This window comes from Balearica regulorum, chromosome 2 (assembly GCF_011004875.1).
Source record: "Balearica regulorum gibbericeps isolate bBalReg1 chromosome 2, bBalReg1.pri, whole genome shotgun sequence".
Taxonomy (NCBI): domain Eukaryota; kingdom Metazoa; phylum Chordata; class Aves; order Gruiformes; family Gruidae; genus Balearica; species Balearica regulorum.
Genome location: NC_046185.1, coordinates 164,618,310 through 164,638,550, shown reverse-complemented (window position 1 = coordinate 164,638,550; position 20,241 = coordinate 164,618,310). Strand labels below are relative to the sequence as shown.

The following is a 20,241-nucleotide window of genomic DNA, read 5'->3' as shown; positions in this document are numbered from 1 at the left end:
ACCTACAACCAAGCAAGTCATCCTGGGCTCTGCATATGGTCAGAACAGCGAAACAAAAACCTTCATGGCACAATTAATCTGATCTAATTTAGACATCCATTGATTCATTAGACACGATGGGCCTTTCCTGGATCTCTAACCATGTTCCTCAACCTCCTCTGGCTACAGACATCCATGGCTACCAAATCAGAGTGCCAAGGATGACTTGTGTAGATGGAGGTGGTCAGAGTTAAATCAAATGAGCTCCACCTTGGTTGCTTAGTCAAGCTCTTCCCATGGTCAATGCTTAAAGGCAAAGATGTTTATCTGGAGGGTGAACTTCCTCATCCTAAGACAGACATTCAATATACAGCAGGATTTTATCTGTCAATGTATTTTCCATGGACATTTACAGATTACTTCTCAACACCCCTTCACCACCCACACTTAGTATTAAAGATGGCTTTGCAGCCAGCAGAATGTGCTGATACTTTACCAAAATAGACACCAAAATAGGAGTTTTAATGATCCACCAGAATGGGGATTCCATTATTTCTTCCCAGCACCTAAAAAGAAACAAAACCAGACTTAAAACATTAAGCACAGCAAGGAAGCAGCTATGTAACCTTCTCAGGAACTTGGTTTCCCTAAATGCTAAAGATGGCTATGCTAGGTTATGTGAAGAGGACTAAACCTGGTGTGCATGCACTGAGAAGGGCTGAAAACTTGCTTTGCAGTGGCTTTGAGTACTGGTAGGTGCCAGCTGCCCCAGATATGATGCTGTGAGCTCTTTTCCTGTTGGAAATGGAATGGGCTAGAGGATATTATGTCAGGGTGAATGTGGGGGAGGACAGTGATTCACTTTGTTTCTCCTACACTGAGGTCTGCTGCAAGGAAATGTTATCAAAATCACAGATCCATGAGGCCTCTGACGCTATCTACCATAATGGATGGGGGTTTTGTTAAGCACAGAGCAATTTGCACCAGCAGAAACAAAACCAACCATGCCCTTCTGAAAAACAAGACAAAAGGCCTATGGTGGGATTAGTCCAACTAAATCTAGCTAGCTGCATCTGAGCTATGGATCTAGTCAAAGAAGTCCATAGTGTCCAGGGTGTGATTTATTTCATCCTGAAGTCAGAATTTAAACTAAAAGAGGGTAGATTTAGATTAGATGTAAGGAAAATTTCTTCACCGTGAGGGTGGTGAGGCACTGGAAGAGGTTGCCCAGAGAAGCTGTGGATGCCCCATCCCTGGCAATGTTCCAAGGCCAGGTTGGATGGGGCTTTGGGCAACCTGGGCTAGTGGAGGGTTTCCCTGCCCATAGCAGGAGGTTGGAACTGGGTGATCTTTGAGGTCCCTTCCAACCCAAACCATTCTAGGATTCTGTGATTCTATGATTCTATGATAACTGTCTGCAAACCACACCACTCAGGTCATCTGGAATCATATTTTAAAGCTAACAAGGAAATGACAGAATAGGAATGACGTGGAAATGACTAATACTGCTTGGGAGACATTTATCTGCAGATGTCACAAGAGTCAGGTGATCAAAGGTGCATTTTTGGGACAGCATTCATGAAAAACCATCTGCATTCATGTTTGAAATAGATTAGTGGAACCCACTGTAGACAATTTCACCCGGATTCAGCTCATCCAATTCAAAATGGTGACAACGCAAGAAATGGTAGATGAAGAGAGGCACTTTTAAGGCACAGATCCTGAGACCTGTTTAAGGCATCAACTTTAAGATGAAAAGGATTGCATTCCATAGACAACACTGACTAAATCTCTGCTAGCTATAAAAGGAGACTAGAGTGAATTGCTCAGATACAGATGCTTATACTTAGTCAGGTGCACGTTGCCCTTTCATTTGGAATTAAAATGGCCCTAATTATGTCTAGTGCACTTCATTTTTAGAATACATTCAGGCAGTCTGAATGAAGGTCATTTTAATTTGGAGTTAGAATGTTTAAACAGAGGCTTAATGTTGTTTAACCAATCTTACATAATTAGGTTTTAGTTAATCTGGATTAATTTCCTGTAATTTTTCTCTGTAGGTAATTTTAGTATGCCAAAAACATCTATGTTAGGTATTAGCATATCCTGTAAATTCACACCCTGTTTTACTTGGCACAAAAATGTAGAGCTTTAAAGCCTCCAGAAAATGCAAAGAAGCTGGTATTTTTATTAAGACTTGCTGGAGATGAGTGGGAATATATAGTAAGAAAATTGGTATCCAGACTGGTTAAATCCTTTGGTCTCTATCTCATTGTAGAGGCTATTTATTAATAGAGTAAATAAGGTCAGTTTTATGCAGATAGAGTGAAACCATAAAAGAAGTCAGTAGCCCTCAGGAAATGTGATAGCATGACATCAAAAATGCAACGAGAAATCTGAGCTGCTTCTCTTACCGAAATAAGGACAAATCAGGACATATTTGGAGAGAGAGAATGCATGGGAGAAAATGGAGTTAACCATATGCTGTAAATGCAAGCAGCGAAGGCATGCACCGTGAGTACATAATAAACACCTGATTCTGTAACTCTCTGGAGTGTTTCCTCATAAAACCTTTTCCAATTACTATAGTCTGACTGCTTGAGTAAAAGCATGCAGGAGGATGGCAGGATCAGATCCTATTTACTTGCATGTATCCTTGGATAGCTCTAATATCTGCCTCATTTACTTAGCTGTATTATATCTGTTTCTTATATAAAGTATCAAAGGCAGCTGTTAGGTTAAAGAGGATGAAAAAAATAATCCTAATATGTGCCTGGGGGAGAAAAAAATGAGTTATTAGAGTTTTTCCATGGGAGACCTAATGGGTGTGTTTATTAAGTATCTGCTGCACGAGCATGTTTAGGGTCAATTCTGCAGGATGCAAAGCTCTGCTCTGAGCACGGGGCAGCTGCTCAGCTGGTATCTTTGTTATACACAGGATCACGGGGCCAAATGCGACCATCAGGGTCTGTTCACAAATTCCCTGCAAATATCCTGACCAAGGGATTGGGAAACAAAGAGGGTGAGTGACTGGCCTAAGTTGACATCAGCCATGTGTCTTCAGGTTGGAGCGTTTCCCGGTTGATGGTGTCAGGGGAAAGCCTCTGCTCTGCTCTGACTGTCGTTGGAGTTAGGGCAGGATGGCTGGGTTACTGAAACTGCAGGGCTTTCCTTGGCCTTCCTTGGAGATAAAGGAAGAAGGAATTACAAAGGAAAGAGAATTAGGTCCATAGGCTTACCCAACATTGAAAAAGTAAATCCTGACAATAGTCCAAGCAGTGATGAACACAGAGGGGGCACCTGACAAGAGAAGAGATGGTGTTACTGTCAGAAATCATTATCAATGCTTTCAGGGCTGTTCCCCCCACCACTCTCCACCTCTCTGGAGTGACTGAGGTGATGCCTTCCCTCAAGAGTGGGCAAATGCTTCACATTTTCAATGCTCACATCCCAAACAAGCAACATGTTGCCTTTCTCTTCCACTGGCCATGTAAGATGAGTTTCCTGTAAGTGCTCCCTAGCAGATTTATCTTCCTGTTGCAGTGCTTACAAAAAAACCCCTTCTGATGGTGAAATGCAAGGAATAGGAATCGCTTTAGACATCTACAGTGTGGACACCTGCATCTAAGCCAGTCCCCACAGGGTCTCTTTAGCATCAAGGGGGAGAAATAGGTACTCATAACACATAGGTCATCTGAGCTACTTTAGATATTTGCTTTAGGACAAGAAATATGCCCTTGGATTCCCCTGACTGTATTGTCTGGATCTCCACTGAGCCTGGAGTGACAAGTTCAAATGTAGATGTCTGTAGTTGGCCAGATGACCTTACCTCTATTCCTCACCCCAAATTTCTTCTACTTGACTGGGGTGGTCTTGTTCCATCCTTGTGGTGCCTCTTTTCTCTGTCTCTTGTCTTTGATTAGATTTAGATTGGAAGTACTCCGGGAAGGACATGTCGCTTTGTTCTGCGTTAGTCACAGTATTGTGTATTGTATCTCACCAGTGATTTCCGAGTGCAGTGGTAATAAAAACAGTAAGAACTTCAATGAGTGTGTCCAAATTATTAATTCCTGCATGATCCATTTCAGATCCATCACTGATGCTCTTGCAAATGACAGATGACTGAAAGGCCAAGAGATCCTTCAAGCACCTGTCATTTTCTTGAATTTGCCCTTCCTCACCCAAGAAACCTCAGAATACATTATGAGTGCAAAAGACTTCCTTTGATTTAAAATCATTAGCTTCATACATTTTTTCTTTAAAATCTGCCAGCTCCACTGTGCTGAAAGAAAGGGTATCTATGCACAAGGCAGGTTTAAAGAGGGTCTGACCTGATTAACTGCATCTGAAACAAGGCCTGCTAACATCATCTCTTCTTATGTTTATAGCACGGAGAATTGTCTCTCTTCCGCAGTGTGAACCCAAGCGTAACTCCTGTCACTTTTGATGGAAGTTACTTTACGGCTAACTGATCAAATCCCGAGTCCAGGCATACCCTTGCACATGACACAATTTCATTTTTTCTTTTCTTTTCAAGATTCTTCCCTGCTCTAATTATTTCTCAGTTTCAGCTATCGAGAGCATGCAATAGAAAGCTATTTTGCTTACTTACACATATATCTTCAGCTAAATGGCTTAAAGGGGAAAAGAAATCCCTGTTTCCTCTTTGGAGAAAGAAGAGAAGTTGATTTGGTAGGATTGATTTGCATACGTTAGCAATTCAAGTCTGAGCAACTTTGTGAAGAGTTTAATTCTGTCTTCCTTGGCATTTTCTCATTTTATTTTATTTTGGTTTGTTTTGTTTTGTTTTGTTGTTTTGTTTTATATTATTCTATTTTATTCTATTTTATTTTATGTCTGTGAGACTGAATTCACATCAAAGCTGGAGAAATCACAAATGCAGTAAGCAGAAGGTTATCAGCATTAGCACACAGGCGCTGGGATCCCAGGATTGTTAGCTAGCCTGAATTCAGTTAGACAAGGAGAGAGTGACAGACTGCAGTGTCTGGTTCAGTCCAGGAGTTCTGCTTTGTGGGGATCCAGCCTTACAATTTAAGGTCAATGCATGATATGAACTTTTGGATCCCAGTCAGGATCAGAGAACTAAATTACTATAAAGGCAATGAGAAGTTTTAGACCCACAGTCCCTAAAGACACTGAGGTGCTCAACTATCAATTAACCTATCATCACAAACAAAGTTCTTAAATACCTTTGAAGATTTAGGCTAATGCTGTTAAATTCCTCTGGCCATCACTTGGTCTTACTCCTGGTTGCACTAACAATTCTTGGTGGCGAGGTAACATGTATACCCCCAGGTTTGTGGATTAAATTACTGTTAAAAATGCCTGTCAGGATCACCTCCTGGCATTCAGTTTTGAGAAGATGCATACCCCAGCCAATCAAGATGTACCACCAAAAGTACTTCCTCTCCGAAAAGAAGGAGATGACCAACAGGGTGTGAAGATACAACCCCTCCACCAGGAGCCAGAAGAAGTTGGCCATGATGCAGTACTGGAAGAAAACCATCATGGCTTTGCAGCCTACCTGGAAGAGAAGAAATGAACAGTGGTGAACTGCAGCATGTTTCCATAGTAAACACACCGAATTACCAGTAAACCTTGCTCTGCGTGTATCTTTGGGATTGCTTTTTCCAGCACCTGAAGCCCTTATGGAATAAGCTCTAGGGTAAAAAGCCGAAAGCCCTACCAAGCTTGCTTCAGGTGGACATTCTCGACATGTGTTAACACCCGCATGGAGTGCAGTGTGCATCCTTGAGAGAGCCAGGTCGGATCTGGATGCCGTTTGACTGTGTGAGCCTGGAGATGTACCCAAGCTTGGAAACCCTACCGGGCAGCGACGAGCTAATACGCTGGACCATGATCCCTACCAGCATGGTGCTGCTCTCTGTGGGTTTTGGATGTATCTCTGTGGGAAGTTGGCTTAGTGGCAGAGAGGATGCCAGAAGGTCCTGCCCTGATGTGCAGTCAACCAGCCTCTCCGCTCTGCTAAGGAGGGGTCGTGTGGCTGAGCTCTGAAGGAAACCATTGCACTGGTTCAGAAGAATCCTCCAAAAAGGGGCTACGTTGAACTGAGACCAACTCAGTGACTGGTTTACGGTGCAGCCCACAAACCGTTGGTTCAGCATGATGGAAGTGATCTGCACCAGGGAGTAAATGAGAATGGGTGGGAATTTCTTATGCTATATTTGGCACTGATGTCATCGTATTGCTTGCCTCCCTGAACCCAAAGAAATGAAGCCTCTGACTTGAACAAATTGACTCTTCGGGGTAAAAAAAATAATTAAAAAAAAAAAAATTGTGCGAATTAGCCCTTGAAAGCAAAGTCTGATTGTAATCACTCCACTGCCTGGTGGATACTGCAGAACTGAAGGAGCTTGAGACAGGGGTTTGAAGAAAGCCAAGTTTACAGATGATTATGAATACTCAGTTAAGAAAAGAAGGACTGGGATATATATTTTTAAAATAAAGAAAAGGATAAGGAGGAGAAGCAGGTAAACACTAACATGCATGGACAGATTTGATTGCATTGGAAGGGGAGAGATTTGAAAAGGGAAGAAGGATTGTTTTTCGTCTGGAAATGAATAATTAAACACAGTAACTTGCTCTGTGAAGATTTCTGCAGCACAGGTAATGGGAACAGCCACCTTAGAAAAGAAAAAAAACCAACTGGGAAATTTCTCTCTGAGACTCAGGGGCCAAGGTCACTGCAAAACACCTGAAGGTAGAAATCAGCTGCCCAAAGAAGTACGTCAGCCCTGACCATTGACCCAGCATGTGATGTATCAGATCCAGCTGCAGCTTTACAGGAGATCATTGTTTGCATCAATACCCACATCCAGGCTGTCCAAGCATCCTTGAGATGCAATAGCCTCGATGCCTTCAGTGAGTCTGCCTGGATAGTACCCTCCACTTACTGGGGCAAGGGCACAAGAATCTGGCTTCTAGCACCCTTTGGTTAGTGGTTCTTCCTTGGTGCTCTGCACGTAAAATACATTGAATTTAAAGCAATAGTTGATTTGCACCAGTGACAAACTCACACTTTCCCCCTGCTCCCCCCCTGCTGAAAACAGTTGCTATGAAACACACTGGTTAAAAAGAGAAGTGTGGAAAGTGGTTTCTCGATGCCAAATGTTTTGGAGAGGGACTTGTCCCCACTGATCACTCAAAATTAATTCAACACTCCCCTAGCACCCGCCAGTATGTCACACTGGGGACCCTCATGGGCTCCTGCTAATCAATTTATATGCACATCAGCTCCCTCCTGTGAGGCAGATGGCATAAGCAGAGACTTGCTGCAGGGTGGTGATGGGGGAAGGTGGAGGCAGAGCAGGCAGTTAACTCCCAGGGAGGGAAGGTGACACAGAGCTGAGCTGACAGGGGCTGGGGATGCAGCATCCTCCTCCCTATGGCATCCCTCTGCTCTTTGTTTCTCCCTGCTATTGTGTGCATATGGCTGTGTGGCATTGACACGCCTCATTTCTTTTGCTCAAAGCCTGAGTGCCTGCTCGGTGTGTCTGCAGTCAGTGGGGATTTGCTGGTGTGAGTGTACTCAGCCTTACTGGTGCTACTGAATTCTTTTCTGGTTTCACTCTGACAGTATTTGGCCCTAATTCAGCAGCTCACAGGTGAGACACGAGGTTCAAGGGAACAGTTTTGATGCATCTCAAACACATGCTCCTCAAACGTGGATTTGCTTTGGGGACTGAACACTAGGGAGTCATTTCTGGATGGTTGCACTGAAGCTACGGCAGAGGCATGAGGCTGGAGCAGGTCACAAGGAACTGCAATATTTTACGGGACCAGGAAAGGCTGCTCACAAAAAGTGCACGTGATTTCTGCCTAAGAGAGGCTCTCAGGTGGGGATCCCCAGCCTGAGTTCACAGAGCTGCTGCTGTCACAGCGAGGAAGCTGTGTTGAACTAAGGCTGCGGTAGCAGAAGCCCCAGGTCTGGGTCCATCAACTTTTCTCCCAGTAGTGGCAGCTCTTGGTTTTGTTCTAGTCTCTGGCCCTACCTCCTTCCTTAACGTGGTGCCCCAAGGTGGAACATGCACATGGGCAGCAGCTGGGTTTTGGCAACTTCTTCTCTGAGGGACCTGTAGCTGATGAATTCTTTGCTCCATGTTGAGCGATATTTGGCTATTTGAGCAGTTGCTACCACCCCAGGCATTAAGTGGAGAAAAGATATTTTTATGCATCACTTTGAGGACATGGCAATAACGTATTGCAGCCACGGATGCCCTGTGGCACGGGGATGTCCTGCACTGCAACAGATTTGGATGCACTGCCCTGAACTCATGGTGCTTTCTTGCTGCCTGGGCTTCTTGCTACTGTTGCCTAAGATTGGTAAGTTTAAACCAGATCGGATATGTCTAAGACAGATGTAGTTTCACTGTTGACTGCAGTGTTGTTCTTCCATTGAATTCTCTTTGACAGCCAACTCAGCGACACATTTGGAAAACAGCCCTTCCTGGCTTTTGAGAGACCTTATTACATGCAGCACTTGGTAATGGGTCTCTACCTTCCTGATCGATCAGATTCAGCTTCAGAATGGCTGTTATAATGCTGGGAAATAAAATCCACATTTATATAAGATGCTTTACCCTTTAGATGACAGACACTAAGCAGAGATGAGCTATTACATCTCACAGAAGACTTTTTTTTCATAAAGAGCAGACCTCATGATGTGTCAGTGTTGAAAGACTAATATAGGCTATGTTTAGAAAAGGCATTTTTAGCAGGAAAAGCAGCATTACAGCACTGCTGCTTCTGTTCTCTCCCCTTCCACTACCTCATTTATAACAGCCTATTTCCCTGTCCTTCTTCACAGATCTTGCCCTGCTCATGTCCACACAAGATGTTGCAGTGAGATAGTCTTCCTTGGCTTTGTGGATGGCACATCTACCCAAGTGGCTCCTCTCTGCTTCCCTCCTTCGGTACTGCATTAGACAGGCCATTTGCTTTTTCCATGAAGCTCCCCTCCCTTTCCACATGCGCTGTTGGTGCCTAACCTCTGAGAAGGATTCTGCCTCCAGCCAACTAAGCATAGAAATCTCTTTGACCCCAACAAACACTTTTGAGCTTCTCTTTAAATTTCTCATAGTCAGTAAGAAAACTTAATCTTGATTATTGTAGAAGTTTACTTGAGGATGAGACGAGGCATGTCTTCACGTGCCCAACCATCTATGCTGTAAGCATCTACATTTACGACTGTTTAACTGAGGGCTATCTGAAAAGGAGGTAATGTGCAAGAGTCAGCTGCTTAAAAGTAGACTGCTAGTGTCATTTTAGGCACTGTCAGCTACTGCATTGAGCTGTTGCTCCAGAAGGATGGGGACTTCCTCTGCAGACCTTTGGGATATTCACAGGCATTTTAAAGGGTATGAGATGTCCATGCTCAGATGGCAGAAATCTGCCCTTTATGGAGAATTTTTGCTGAGACAGCAAGACAGGAAAAAGTATACATATTGCACTGTACTACTGTCCTGAAAGGCTGGTTTCCTCAAATGTAGACAAATCCTTGAAATAATATCTATTATTTTGTACTCTAGATGGATATTCACACCTGTACAAAGCAGATGCAAAATACTGTTTTGCTGGTCATGGGGTGTTTAGCATTCCCTGAAGACAGGTGTGAGCATCTACCTTTTGTATAGGAACTACGACCATGGCTCTCAAAGAAATGATTTCATTTCAAAATGAAGGGCATTCATTGCCCTCTGGGACAGAGCTGCCCTAAGCATACACCTATTTATGGCCTAACAAGGCAATGGAGAAGGCAGAAGAGACCACATCTGCTTTGAAAGAGAAGGGGACTTGCAGTAATTTTAGGACAAATATTTAATGAGCCATTGATACCTAGGAATGTATGCTGTCCTTTCAATAAGGAGATGGATCAGTAAGGACAAAGCACGTGGTTGGTCAGAAAGCTGATGTGATGTTGAAATGTGCTTAGTTGAGAAGCTGGGCAAAAATTTTAGGGTGTCAATATTTGGGTCAAGTTCAGAGCTTTATGGAATGGTGGGGAAAGCAACAGAGCTCCCCACAGCCAGCATGCAGCACACATACATGTGCCACATCTGCTGTGAAATACACAGCCCACTTTGTCAGATCAGAGGAAGAATGCACTCAAGATGCAACCAGACTTTCTGAGAAAGAAGAGAAGGGACATAAGGGTGGGAAAAAGAACACTGAGCAATGACCCTACCAGGCTTCTTCCCTGTGCCTAGTACCACTTTATACTTTCAAATAATGCCAGCCCTAAGAAAAACATCTTTCTCATAAAACTGACATAGTTATCAGCTGACTTGCCTAGAAAAATGCAGTTCAGATGCTGGAGACAATAATTAACTCAGAGCTGGATCTGTCATTGCATTAAATACACACGTCATACTCCTCAGTGATAATAACTCTGCTTGAGGAATCCCAGCTCATTAATAACTGCTAAGGACTGTCAGTATTGACCAGCTGCTGAATTTCTCTACCTCAATATAAGCAGCTTAGCTGGACAGGAGTTGGTCTGAGGTTTTCAGGGACGTACACACACACAACCATCATGTGCATACATCAGCCTCCTTGGATGCAACAAAACTGTACAAAAAAAGGTCAATCAGCTCCACAGAAATGCTGTGATGTATGACAGAGCCTCCCTTGCCTTCTTTACTGGGGATATGGTGTGTAACAGGTTTAGGACTTGGGTCAAAGAAGGTTTTAGATCAAAGAAGTATAAAGGGGCACATAAGTCATTGATCATACTCCCATCCAACCCATCATAGCTGGCCTGGGAATACATTGTGATGTAAACAGTCTGCCTGAGTCTCATGGCCTCAGTCACGGGAATCCCCATCATGAGACCTGACCCGTCCCTCCATGTGTATGACCTCTCCTGAACATGGATGTGACCCCTGTGTAGACCCCATGTTCCCCCCTCGTGCCCTGAAACTCTGTGGCTTCCTGTGGTGTGGAAGGTTTGTGGCAGGGCACCAAGACATACTTAAGTCAGCTTAAGGATATATTTCAGACATCACATGCAATGCTACAGCTCCTGGCATTATTTATGAAGCTGGGACAGTGCCTTCAGCCCAGTCCCCAGTGCCTTCAGCAAAAGTGTGGGCTCAGATTTGCCTCGCTCAATCATGAAACCTGGAGGCCTTAAAATCCCCTTTAAGGTACTCAGGTCCTTTTACCTGGGCTACTACCACTGATGCAGGAGGAAGAGATTTACACAGAGATTTCTGCAGGCCTCTTCAACAGAAGACAGATGAAAACTCATTTTCTCAGTGACAGATTTATCCAGCACTTTTCTTTTATTTTGCCCAGAAGACATGACCTATCTGAAGGGCTAGCTGCTGAGTGACTCATGCTGAATTTGCCCAGAGCAACAGCTGCTCTTCTCCCCAACCTGGTCAAGGAGGCTTCCTTGATCTTATTTAAAAGCTTTTTATAGATCTCACTCATGACCCTGTTGCTGGGGCACACCTGGAAGACAGGGTAGCACTGATCAAGTACCACCTGCTTTGGAGATGCTGAAATTAAGGTCTTCAAGCACAGGGACTGGCCTAACCCTACATCTCCATTACCATAGTGCCATTTTAGACACTTATAATCATAACTAAATTCAGAACTCTAAATCTTGAGCTAATTCCCACCCCACATGCCTAAATCAGATTGAATCCCATCCCAGCTCTTCTTCTGTTGAGATGTCCACCATAGCCAAAGTATAATGTAGTCTGTAATGATGATGCAATAACCAAATAATTACTCTGCTTGTAAGATTACACGGTATGATTAGTTCACCATGTCACTATCACGGCACTGGAATTCATACAACTGACAAATTCCCAATCATTTTATAACCTAAATATTCTACAGCATTGCTCATAGCCATGCATCATCCATTAATTTCTGTGCATGTTGCGTGCAGATGTCAGGATAGACTTACTTTCCAAACAAATATTTTTGTTTTTCATGGGCTATTTCTCTTCGATTTTAACTTTTATTTTAAAGAATCATAAAATCATTTAGGTTGGAAAAGACCTTTAAGATCATCAAGTCCAACTGTCAACCTAACACTGCCAAGTCCACCACTAAACCATGTCCCTAAGCACCACATCTACATGCCTTTTAAATACCACCAGGGATGGTGTCTCAACCACTTCTCTGGGCAGCCTGTTCCAGTGATTGACAACCCTTTCAGTGAAGAAATTTTTCCTAATATCCAATCTAAACCTCCCCTGGCACAGCTTGAGGCCATTTCCTCTCGTCCTATCGCTTGTTACTTGGGAGAAGAGACCAACACCCACCTGGCTACACCCTCCTTTCACGTAGTTGTAGAGAGCAATCAGGTCTCCCCTCAGCCTCCTTTTCTCCAGACTAAACAACTCCAGTTCCCTCAGCTGCTCCTGACAGGATTTGTTCTCTACACCCTTCACCAGCTTCATTGTTCTTCTTTGGACACACTCCGGCACCTCAATGTCTGTCTTAAGACTTTCTTACAAGGAATAAAACTTATTTCTTATAAGGTTGGCTACTCTCTGAGAGAACAAACTGTTGATGGGAGGAGTGGATATACTGTACTGGCCTAGGTATTACTGCCTCTGTTAAGAAAGGAAGGGTGAGGGTATTCAGTGAGCTTGGCCCTAGGAAGATGTTGCCCAAGCCAGTACTTTTTACTGGAAACAAAAAGAAAATTTCTCTTCCCCACTCAAGTGAGGATTTTTGTTCCAACTAGAGGCTAGAGCAACTTTCCTTTTCAAGTCACCTTCATAGAGGGAACAGAGGTTGTTTTTCAGTAGTGAGTGTTGATCCTGGCTTGGACCTCTCCTGAGGAGTGGGCTAAGGTATAATGTTGTATTTTTATAGCCTCAGGCTATTTCTTGTCTCATTCCCATGCTCAAGGCTATTGGCTTTTACATATCATCTTTTCACTATTTAGTTGCTTTTGACGGAAAAGCATGCCACATCCACGTTCCTGCAAGAGTAACTGCAGTAGAGAAGACATTTCCAGAGGTTGACTTGGCAAATTGAAAATGTGAATATCAATTTTTTATCTCAGCCTTCTGCTACCATGCCTAGTCTTCTGCAGAGACAATTTAATTAGGCAGGGTCATGGTTTGACCCTACAGAGGACAATGGCAAAGGCCCAGCTGACTTCAACAGGCCTTCATGCTGGAGGCCTAATCTGCAGAAATTTGGCACGATGTCAATGGAAATTGTTGACAGAAATAAAACAGCTTCTTACTGGTTGATTCCGTTCCTCCAAAAATGAGCCCTTAGGTCAAACTAATTTGCTGAGCCATCAAGCAAAAAAAAAAAAAAAAAAAAAGAAAAGAAAATGAAAAAGTGTTAACTTACCCTTAGCACACTCAACCTTTTGTGTAACAACAGAAAAAAACAAATTAAAAACAAACAAACAAGACTGCCTGGCAAAAAGCCATCACTTTTATTTCTTCCCTCATTTTAATTGCAGTTGTAAACTAGATTCAAACAGGTTAGCAATAAAAAAGCCCCACAATCTTTATGTTCTACCATGAAAGGGAATTGAGGTCTATTCAAACAAGAAATCTCCTCCTAAATCAATTGGGTGCAGTTGACTACTTCCTTCTCTATCATGGATTCTGACAAATAAGTAATTTTAAGTGATAAATTGCTATACTAGTGGGTGGCTCTGCAAATTTTCCTGGAAGAAACATGGAAATTTTGGGTGTCGAAGACTTAATATTATCTATGAATAAAGAAATTTGACTAAATTCTTAAAATGCTGTCCTGATAGAAACAAAGTGGCTTCTGAGGCACATAGCCTTCAGTTCGTGAGGGCCTAAGTTGTCAAGTTGAAAGCCCCGGTTAAAGCAATTTCTCATCTATCAGGAATTATAACAAAGAAAAAAAAAAGTCTTTAAAGACCTTCATGGGAATAATAATCTTATGTCTTGATGACGGACCCTTCAGCTCCTGCAGCCCTTAGTGGCTTCAGCTGTAAGTCAACCTTATAAAAAGTACGGCAGATGGATCAACGTAACTGAATTCACAGTTACCATCTATCTCAGGCACAGGGATAAGAGGTCTCAAACATACATTTTCCCTGTTAACATGCTGCTCTGCATCAATGGTGCCCCAGAAACATTATGCAAGAGTGCTCTTAAGCCTTGGCAATAGCAAATTAATTCAATTTATCTTAACCTGCATTCCTCTAGGTCACAATGCATTACATTTTCATGCGCCCATCATTGCCTAAGAGCACACACTGGAATACTTACTCCATGTCAGCTGTCACCGGGCAATTTATTAAGCCATTATAACCTGGATCTGTGTCTGAGCTTGTTGATTTGTTACCGCTTTCATAAAGCAGAAATGCTATTTCTAGAGTGATGAACTGTGCTGCACAGCTATTCACATGCACACACACACTACTTCAGCAAGCTAAGCCTTGCCTGCTTCCCTCATAACTGTGAAAGGATAGCGACATTAGGGAGAAACTATTGGGCTCAATCTCCATGTCTCTTTCCTGTGTCACCACTTCCTCTTGCACCAAGACTGGACCACTACCAAACCTGGATAGAGTATTATTTCTCTGGTTAGAGTACCATTTCTCTAGCAATAACTCAACCTGTATGGACCCCAAAGTCCCATGAGATAACCTCGGCCTTTCTTTGTGCTTTCACCTGTTTAATGCCAGCTGAAAGCCAGTTGAAAATGGCAAGGCATTTAAAAGTCTGTCTCTGCTAATATGGATGTTACATGAAACAACCTCTGTTTTATGTGCTTGCAACACAACAAAGCATGGCAGGGTCAGATCCAGCACTTGCAGAAACCTTGTGAACTCCATTAAAATAATGGAACTGCACCAGTAGCCCACATGACTGCACTTTATGCCTTGCCCGCTTCCCACGCAGGCTTCCTCAAATACAACACTATCTGTTGAATTCAGTGGGAAGCTCTTATGTCTGCTTTTCCTTACAGAAGAAGCAAGTTTAAACCCCGTGACCATGCTATTTAAGCACTTCTCTTCCTCTGATTTTAACAGGGGTTATGTAACTGTCAGTCTTTGAGGGATTTGGCCTTTCTATTTTGTCTCTTAGAAATACTCGTCTGATTTTTGGGAGCAGTCTTGTGAGTATTTCTAAGCTGGTGATTAGCTCTAGTTGGTCTAGCCTCTGCGTCAGATGACTCAGAGTTGAGTTTAGACGTAAAAATAGAATTATCTTGGTAAATGGGGTAACTGTCCCTATTTTGTGCTCATCAGTCGTGGAATAATGGCACTTCTGAACACATCAGCAATAAGGCAAATCAACGCAGCAGCTAAAGAGAGAAGGTGATCAGAGTTTTAATAATACCCTTCTCTGCACTTTCATGTTTTCTCTCATGATTGGCAATACTGTGTTGCTTCAAGGTGCCAGCCCATGACTGGGGCACTGCTGTGTCAGGCACAATAGAGTCACTTATGCAAAGAAAGTTCCTGCTCCAGAGCTCTTCTACAGCCTAACTTTCTGCCTTCACTCCTGCGTTATTTCCAGGAGCAAAGGAGAAAGCAAGGGGATAACTCATCCAAGCAAAACAGTGTAAAACCATGTTAGAACTTGGTCTCCATGGTTCAGATCCTCTCAAAGGCTGCCTGATATGAACAGTCCAAGGAGCAGAAGGGGCATAATCCAGAATCTGATACTTTCTCCTGGGAGGAACGGATCACTTTATCCATCCTCAGTGGGCCTGGCCTGTGGCCACCAGGGAGGGAGCCCAGCCAGAGCTCCCATCAAGCTCTCCCTCTGTCGCTTCCTGTTGATTCTGTTGAGGGTTTAGTTGTTGAACATCCTGTTTCTCTTCGGTGTAGGGATGCCTGTGTTGGCCAATTTATAGCTGAAATCCAGCCTCTTCCCACTGCTCCTCCCACCTTCTACTGCAAACCCCATGTCTCCAAAGCAGAATCCCAATCCCATGGCATGGACCTTCCTCACTTGCTAGCCTGGCACCACATGTCAAGTGCCGAGCTTCATCCCCTACTGCCATTCATTGCCTCCCTGTCTCAAAATGGTGATGTTTCACCTTTAGTTTCTCTGACACTCAAGGTTCCCTTCACTCTCCATCACTGCATGTTCCCTTCTTCCCAAACCCAGACCTGAAGCCCATGTTTCCTTCTTCTGCCACATACTTTTAGCAGAGCTTCAGCTGCCAACACCACAACCCTTCTTCCCAGTCTCTCTTATACTTTACTTGCTACTGCCAGCCCTGTGGCTGAGTCCCTGTGAAGGGTACGGTGCAGCAACCAAAGGTTCAAGTATGGCAGTCATAAATTACTCTCTCACCAATACGGAAGGATGTTACTGTTTGTCATCAGCTCCATAGCAATGACCTGTGTTCAGGCCCTCTCTTTATGGCATGTATGAGATAACTTAGGCCTACTTCATAAATGTCAGTGAGGGTTTAGGCAGATAGAGATCTCTTCTGTTCTAGAAGAGATGATGAGACAACACGTTCCTGGATGGGGTATCTCTGGACAATTTCAAAATCCAAACAAGAACATTAAAACAGTCTAGGTGAATGGTTAGTCCATCTCCCATGCTCATGGCTGCTACTGGCCATGGGCAGTTAAAATCCCAAACCTATTATTCATAGCTTCTTGTTACTTCATACACCCTTCATTCACTGAACTTGTTGCTAAATCCTAAATTTAACTCTGGCACTGACTTTTGAAAGTGCATTTGAGTAATTTTTTTTTTTTTTTTTTTTATTTTGGGGTAATATTTTCACCATTAGGGCCTCCATGCCTCTCCCCTGCTTGCTTTCTGTTGGTTTTCACTTCTGTGTATCATTTACAGGAGCTTTCTCTAGGGTGTTGGTGGTTTTTTGTTTTGTGGTTTTTTTTCCTTTCCACTCGGTCATTTGCTTTGCTGTAAAACTTAGATTGTGGCAGTGATCAGCAGATATGGAGATATCAGCAGATACAGGGAAAACATTTCACAGAAGTTGTTTGGCAGATGCAAATGTCTTTATCTAACCTGATGGTAAAAATGTAGACCAAGGAGATGGGTGTGTTGTTAGGTTTGTATTGTTACAGCAACATCATAGAGATCTTCAGCAGAATCCTAAATAGAAACCAAACGCTGTCAAAGAGCTCAGAAAGAAGAACTAAAGCCAGTCCATTGCAACACCCATTTCCTGAAGCCAATAGGAACAATTTGGCTGGGTTTCACAGGAATTTTTGGACAGGGTGAGGTGGTTCAGGTCAGACATCAGTGAAAGAATACAGTGAGAAACTTCTACTTCAAAAGAGCAGTGATTTTTCCTTTGCTCCTTGCGCTGCTCCTTGGGATGAAAACCAAGTGCAGCTGCTACCTATTAGGTGGAAAGAACAAGGGTGTCCTTCAGTCGACACAGATGAACAAAACAAGGTGGACCTCATTTCACATTGGGCCTCATTTCCATGGCAAGACAGACTGTAAAGCACTTCCTTATCTCAGGCAGCACCTTTGCGCCTGGATGGTCCCATTGAACTCAGTGGATGGGGTGCAATACTGGAGCAATGGGCTGAGCTACTGAAAAAGTGTCAGCTGATGTATTTACACATTTTGGGGACTGACCCAACTCCAATTAAAGTCAAGGGAAAGATTCCCATTGTCTTCAGACAGAGTTCTGCCAGGCTCTTCCCCCAAGCCAGTCAGCCAAAGTTCAGCAGATGCCCATCTGTGCTGCTAAGAAGAGCTCACCCTTCTCTGTATAGATGGGAGTAGATGTCCTTCTAGAGGACATAACCCAATGAAAGGGCTGAGTCTCTAATATTTGTTTCATTTTTACACAAGTGCATAAAAAGGCTTATACTCTTCCATCTCTCCAATAGCCTGTGTATCGGGGCAGTCCCACATGAGGCAGAGAATATGGATCTGAGTAGCCTCAGATGGATGTGCACTGGAAAAGAAAATGTGTCTGTCTTCAACTTCCATATATAAAGTTCATTTAGGGGCCTGTAACTGTTATCAATTTGGCCTGAGGAAGCCCATCTGAAAAAGACCAATTTTTCACACTGAAAATCTGAGAGATGTGTATATGTGTACAACTGCTAAAAGTCCCACCCTCCTTTGCAAAGAAGAAATTTTTGTTGGAATTTGATTGTCTTACTGGAATGCAAAAGGAAAAAGATAAATGACGTAGTCTCCCTTGGCTGAATCCTCAGCAAAGGCAAATTTGCAGAGCTCAGAAAAAGTCACCCTGAATTCAGTCTGAAGAACCTGATCTTTGTTTATATCAAACTGTCGGCTTCTTTGTCTTCAGCTAGGCTGGAAATGTAAGTGGTTCATCATCATGCTATCCAGACATTACAGTAATGAAACTATATCAAAACCTATCCATAAACTTACAAAAAATCAAATGAAACAACAATTGAAGTGTTCTGTTCAATCTTCCTACCAGGTTTTCTGTTTTGGTGACTGTGTTTCACAGGGTGTTCTCCAGAGAGAGAAGGAAAGAGGAAGACCAAAAGACAAAGTATGGGAATGCCAAGACAGAAGGTCACTAGGCCTAAGAAAACTAATGTGAAAAACTAAAAGTTGTAAGGAGGCCTCTTGAGTCTGGCAGTGAAAAAACCCCCAGAAGAATGTAGGCAAATACAGGTTGGAAAGTTCTGCAATTTTCCATGCAGTGTGAGTAATTGCTGGATGCAATGAAGCCACGTGTGGCGAGTTTTCTATCAGAAATGACTGATTACTGAGACTGAACGCATTCTGAACGAATCGAAACAAATAGTTATTGAAGAAGTTGGAGTGGGTGATTTCACACACCCCTCCTAGCCTGATGATCTCTACAGTTGAGTGCTTAAGCCCAGATTGACTAACACACTTGAGTATATGCCTATTTTTAAGCAATTTAAGCCAACAGGATGATTCAGTTACACATAATTACAGACATACTTTACGACTGAAGGTGACAGAGAGAGAAAGTGGTTTTGGTCTACTAATGACTGCTGGTACCTTGGGCAATGTGCTGTGTTTATATGTGGCCATCAGACTCTGCTGTTTCTAACCCTCTAGAAAATTCAAGGTCCCTGGCAGTACTTTGTTTCCCACTGGAAAATTTCACAGTGGGTTTTTGGAGAGCCAGCCTTCTTTGAAGGTCGGTCTACATGCTTCTACATGAGCCAAGGGATCCCCATTGTACCTAAGAACAAGCCTAATTGATTTGAACAGCTGGGGAAAGGAGAAGGAGTGAGGACCATTCGTAAAGCTACTGCTGCTGAGTTTCCTTGGTCTGGGACAAAGGGCCTGGGCCACCTTATGGAGGTTCTAGGATCAATGATCGTTTAAGCCTGCTACCTTTAGTTTTAAGCCTGCTACCTTTAGTTATGAAAACAAACCTTGCTTGTCAACTCAAAGTCTTTGCCCCATGAAAACAGGCTCAGGCTACAGGTGCCACACATCACTCTGTAAGCACCACCCAGTGCATGGTGCATGTTCTGGCTCACATGGTGGCTCGGTGATACTCATCACGTGTATTTTGGTGGCATCGGCCCTGAAATGCTTATTGCCACATTCTTAGGCTCTGTGGCCCATAGAAAGGCTCAATAAACTTAATTTTTCAAGGTGTTCATGTTGAACTCAACAGTAATCCAAAACTATTTGAGTTTAAAATGCCATAGAGTTAACACTGTACCTGAGATTTCCCACATTAGGTAAAATGAGGTAAAAATGCTATTGCGGCAAAGCCTATGAACAAGTTTTTTTCAATTACACACACACCTACATGTAGCAGAGCTCCTACGTGATTGGAGCATTGACACATATCTTGGTGGAGAGCTTAAAATATTTTTGTGTGACTGGTGTATGAAATATCATTTTAAATCTTCTTACTGCAACAGGTAATGCCAAATTCAGGAATTTGGTCCCCCCATCAGGAATGCTGGGAGAGGTCTCTGTTTATTTGGATTTTTATAGCCCTGAATCTGTTCTGGAAGAGGGAATGCCTTTATCCGTTTTTCCTCAAAGGAACTAAGCGCAGCACTTTCTCTTCTAATAAAACACTGTTATTGCTTTGGTTTTGCCCTCTTCTAAAGCAGCATAGTGGTGAGAGCATTCAGAAAATTGAACTGTTTGTTCAAATTTCTCCTCAGACTGAATGAGCTCAAGGCCATATCTAGCCATTATACACAAAACCTTCAGGAAATTCTGTATTAGGCCCTGGTTATATGAACTAGTACCCAGGTCTCACAAGCCAAGTCTCACAGTCTCACAAGTCTCACAGTTTATCCTGCAAGTTCAAAGC

At 43.1% G+C, this 20,241-nt stretch overlaps 1 protein-coding gene across 1 annotated transcript in view; it reads right to left on the bottom strand.

The window, feature by feature from the left end:
- LOC104634085 (vasoactive intestinal polypeptide receptor) overlaps window positions 1-20,241 on the bottom strand; it is a 121,932-nt gene that overhangs the window by 17,232 nt on the left and 84,459 nt on the right. The window contains exons 7-9 of the mRNA XM_075746812.1: window positions 5,371-5,524; window positions 3,219-3,279; window positions 476-545 (exon numbers count right to left, since the gene is read on the bottom strand). Coding sequence (XP_075602927.1) covers window positions 476-545; window positions 3,219-3,279; window positions 5,371-5,524 — 285 coding nt within the window. The remainder of the gene's footprint in view (window positions 1-475; window positions 546-3,218; window positions 3,280-5,370; window positions 5,525-20,241) is intronic.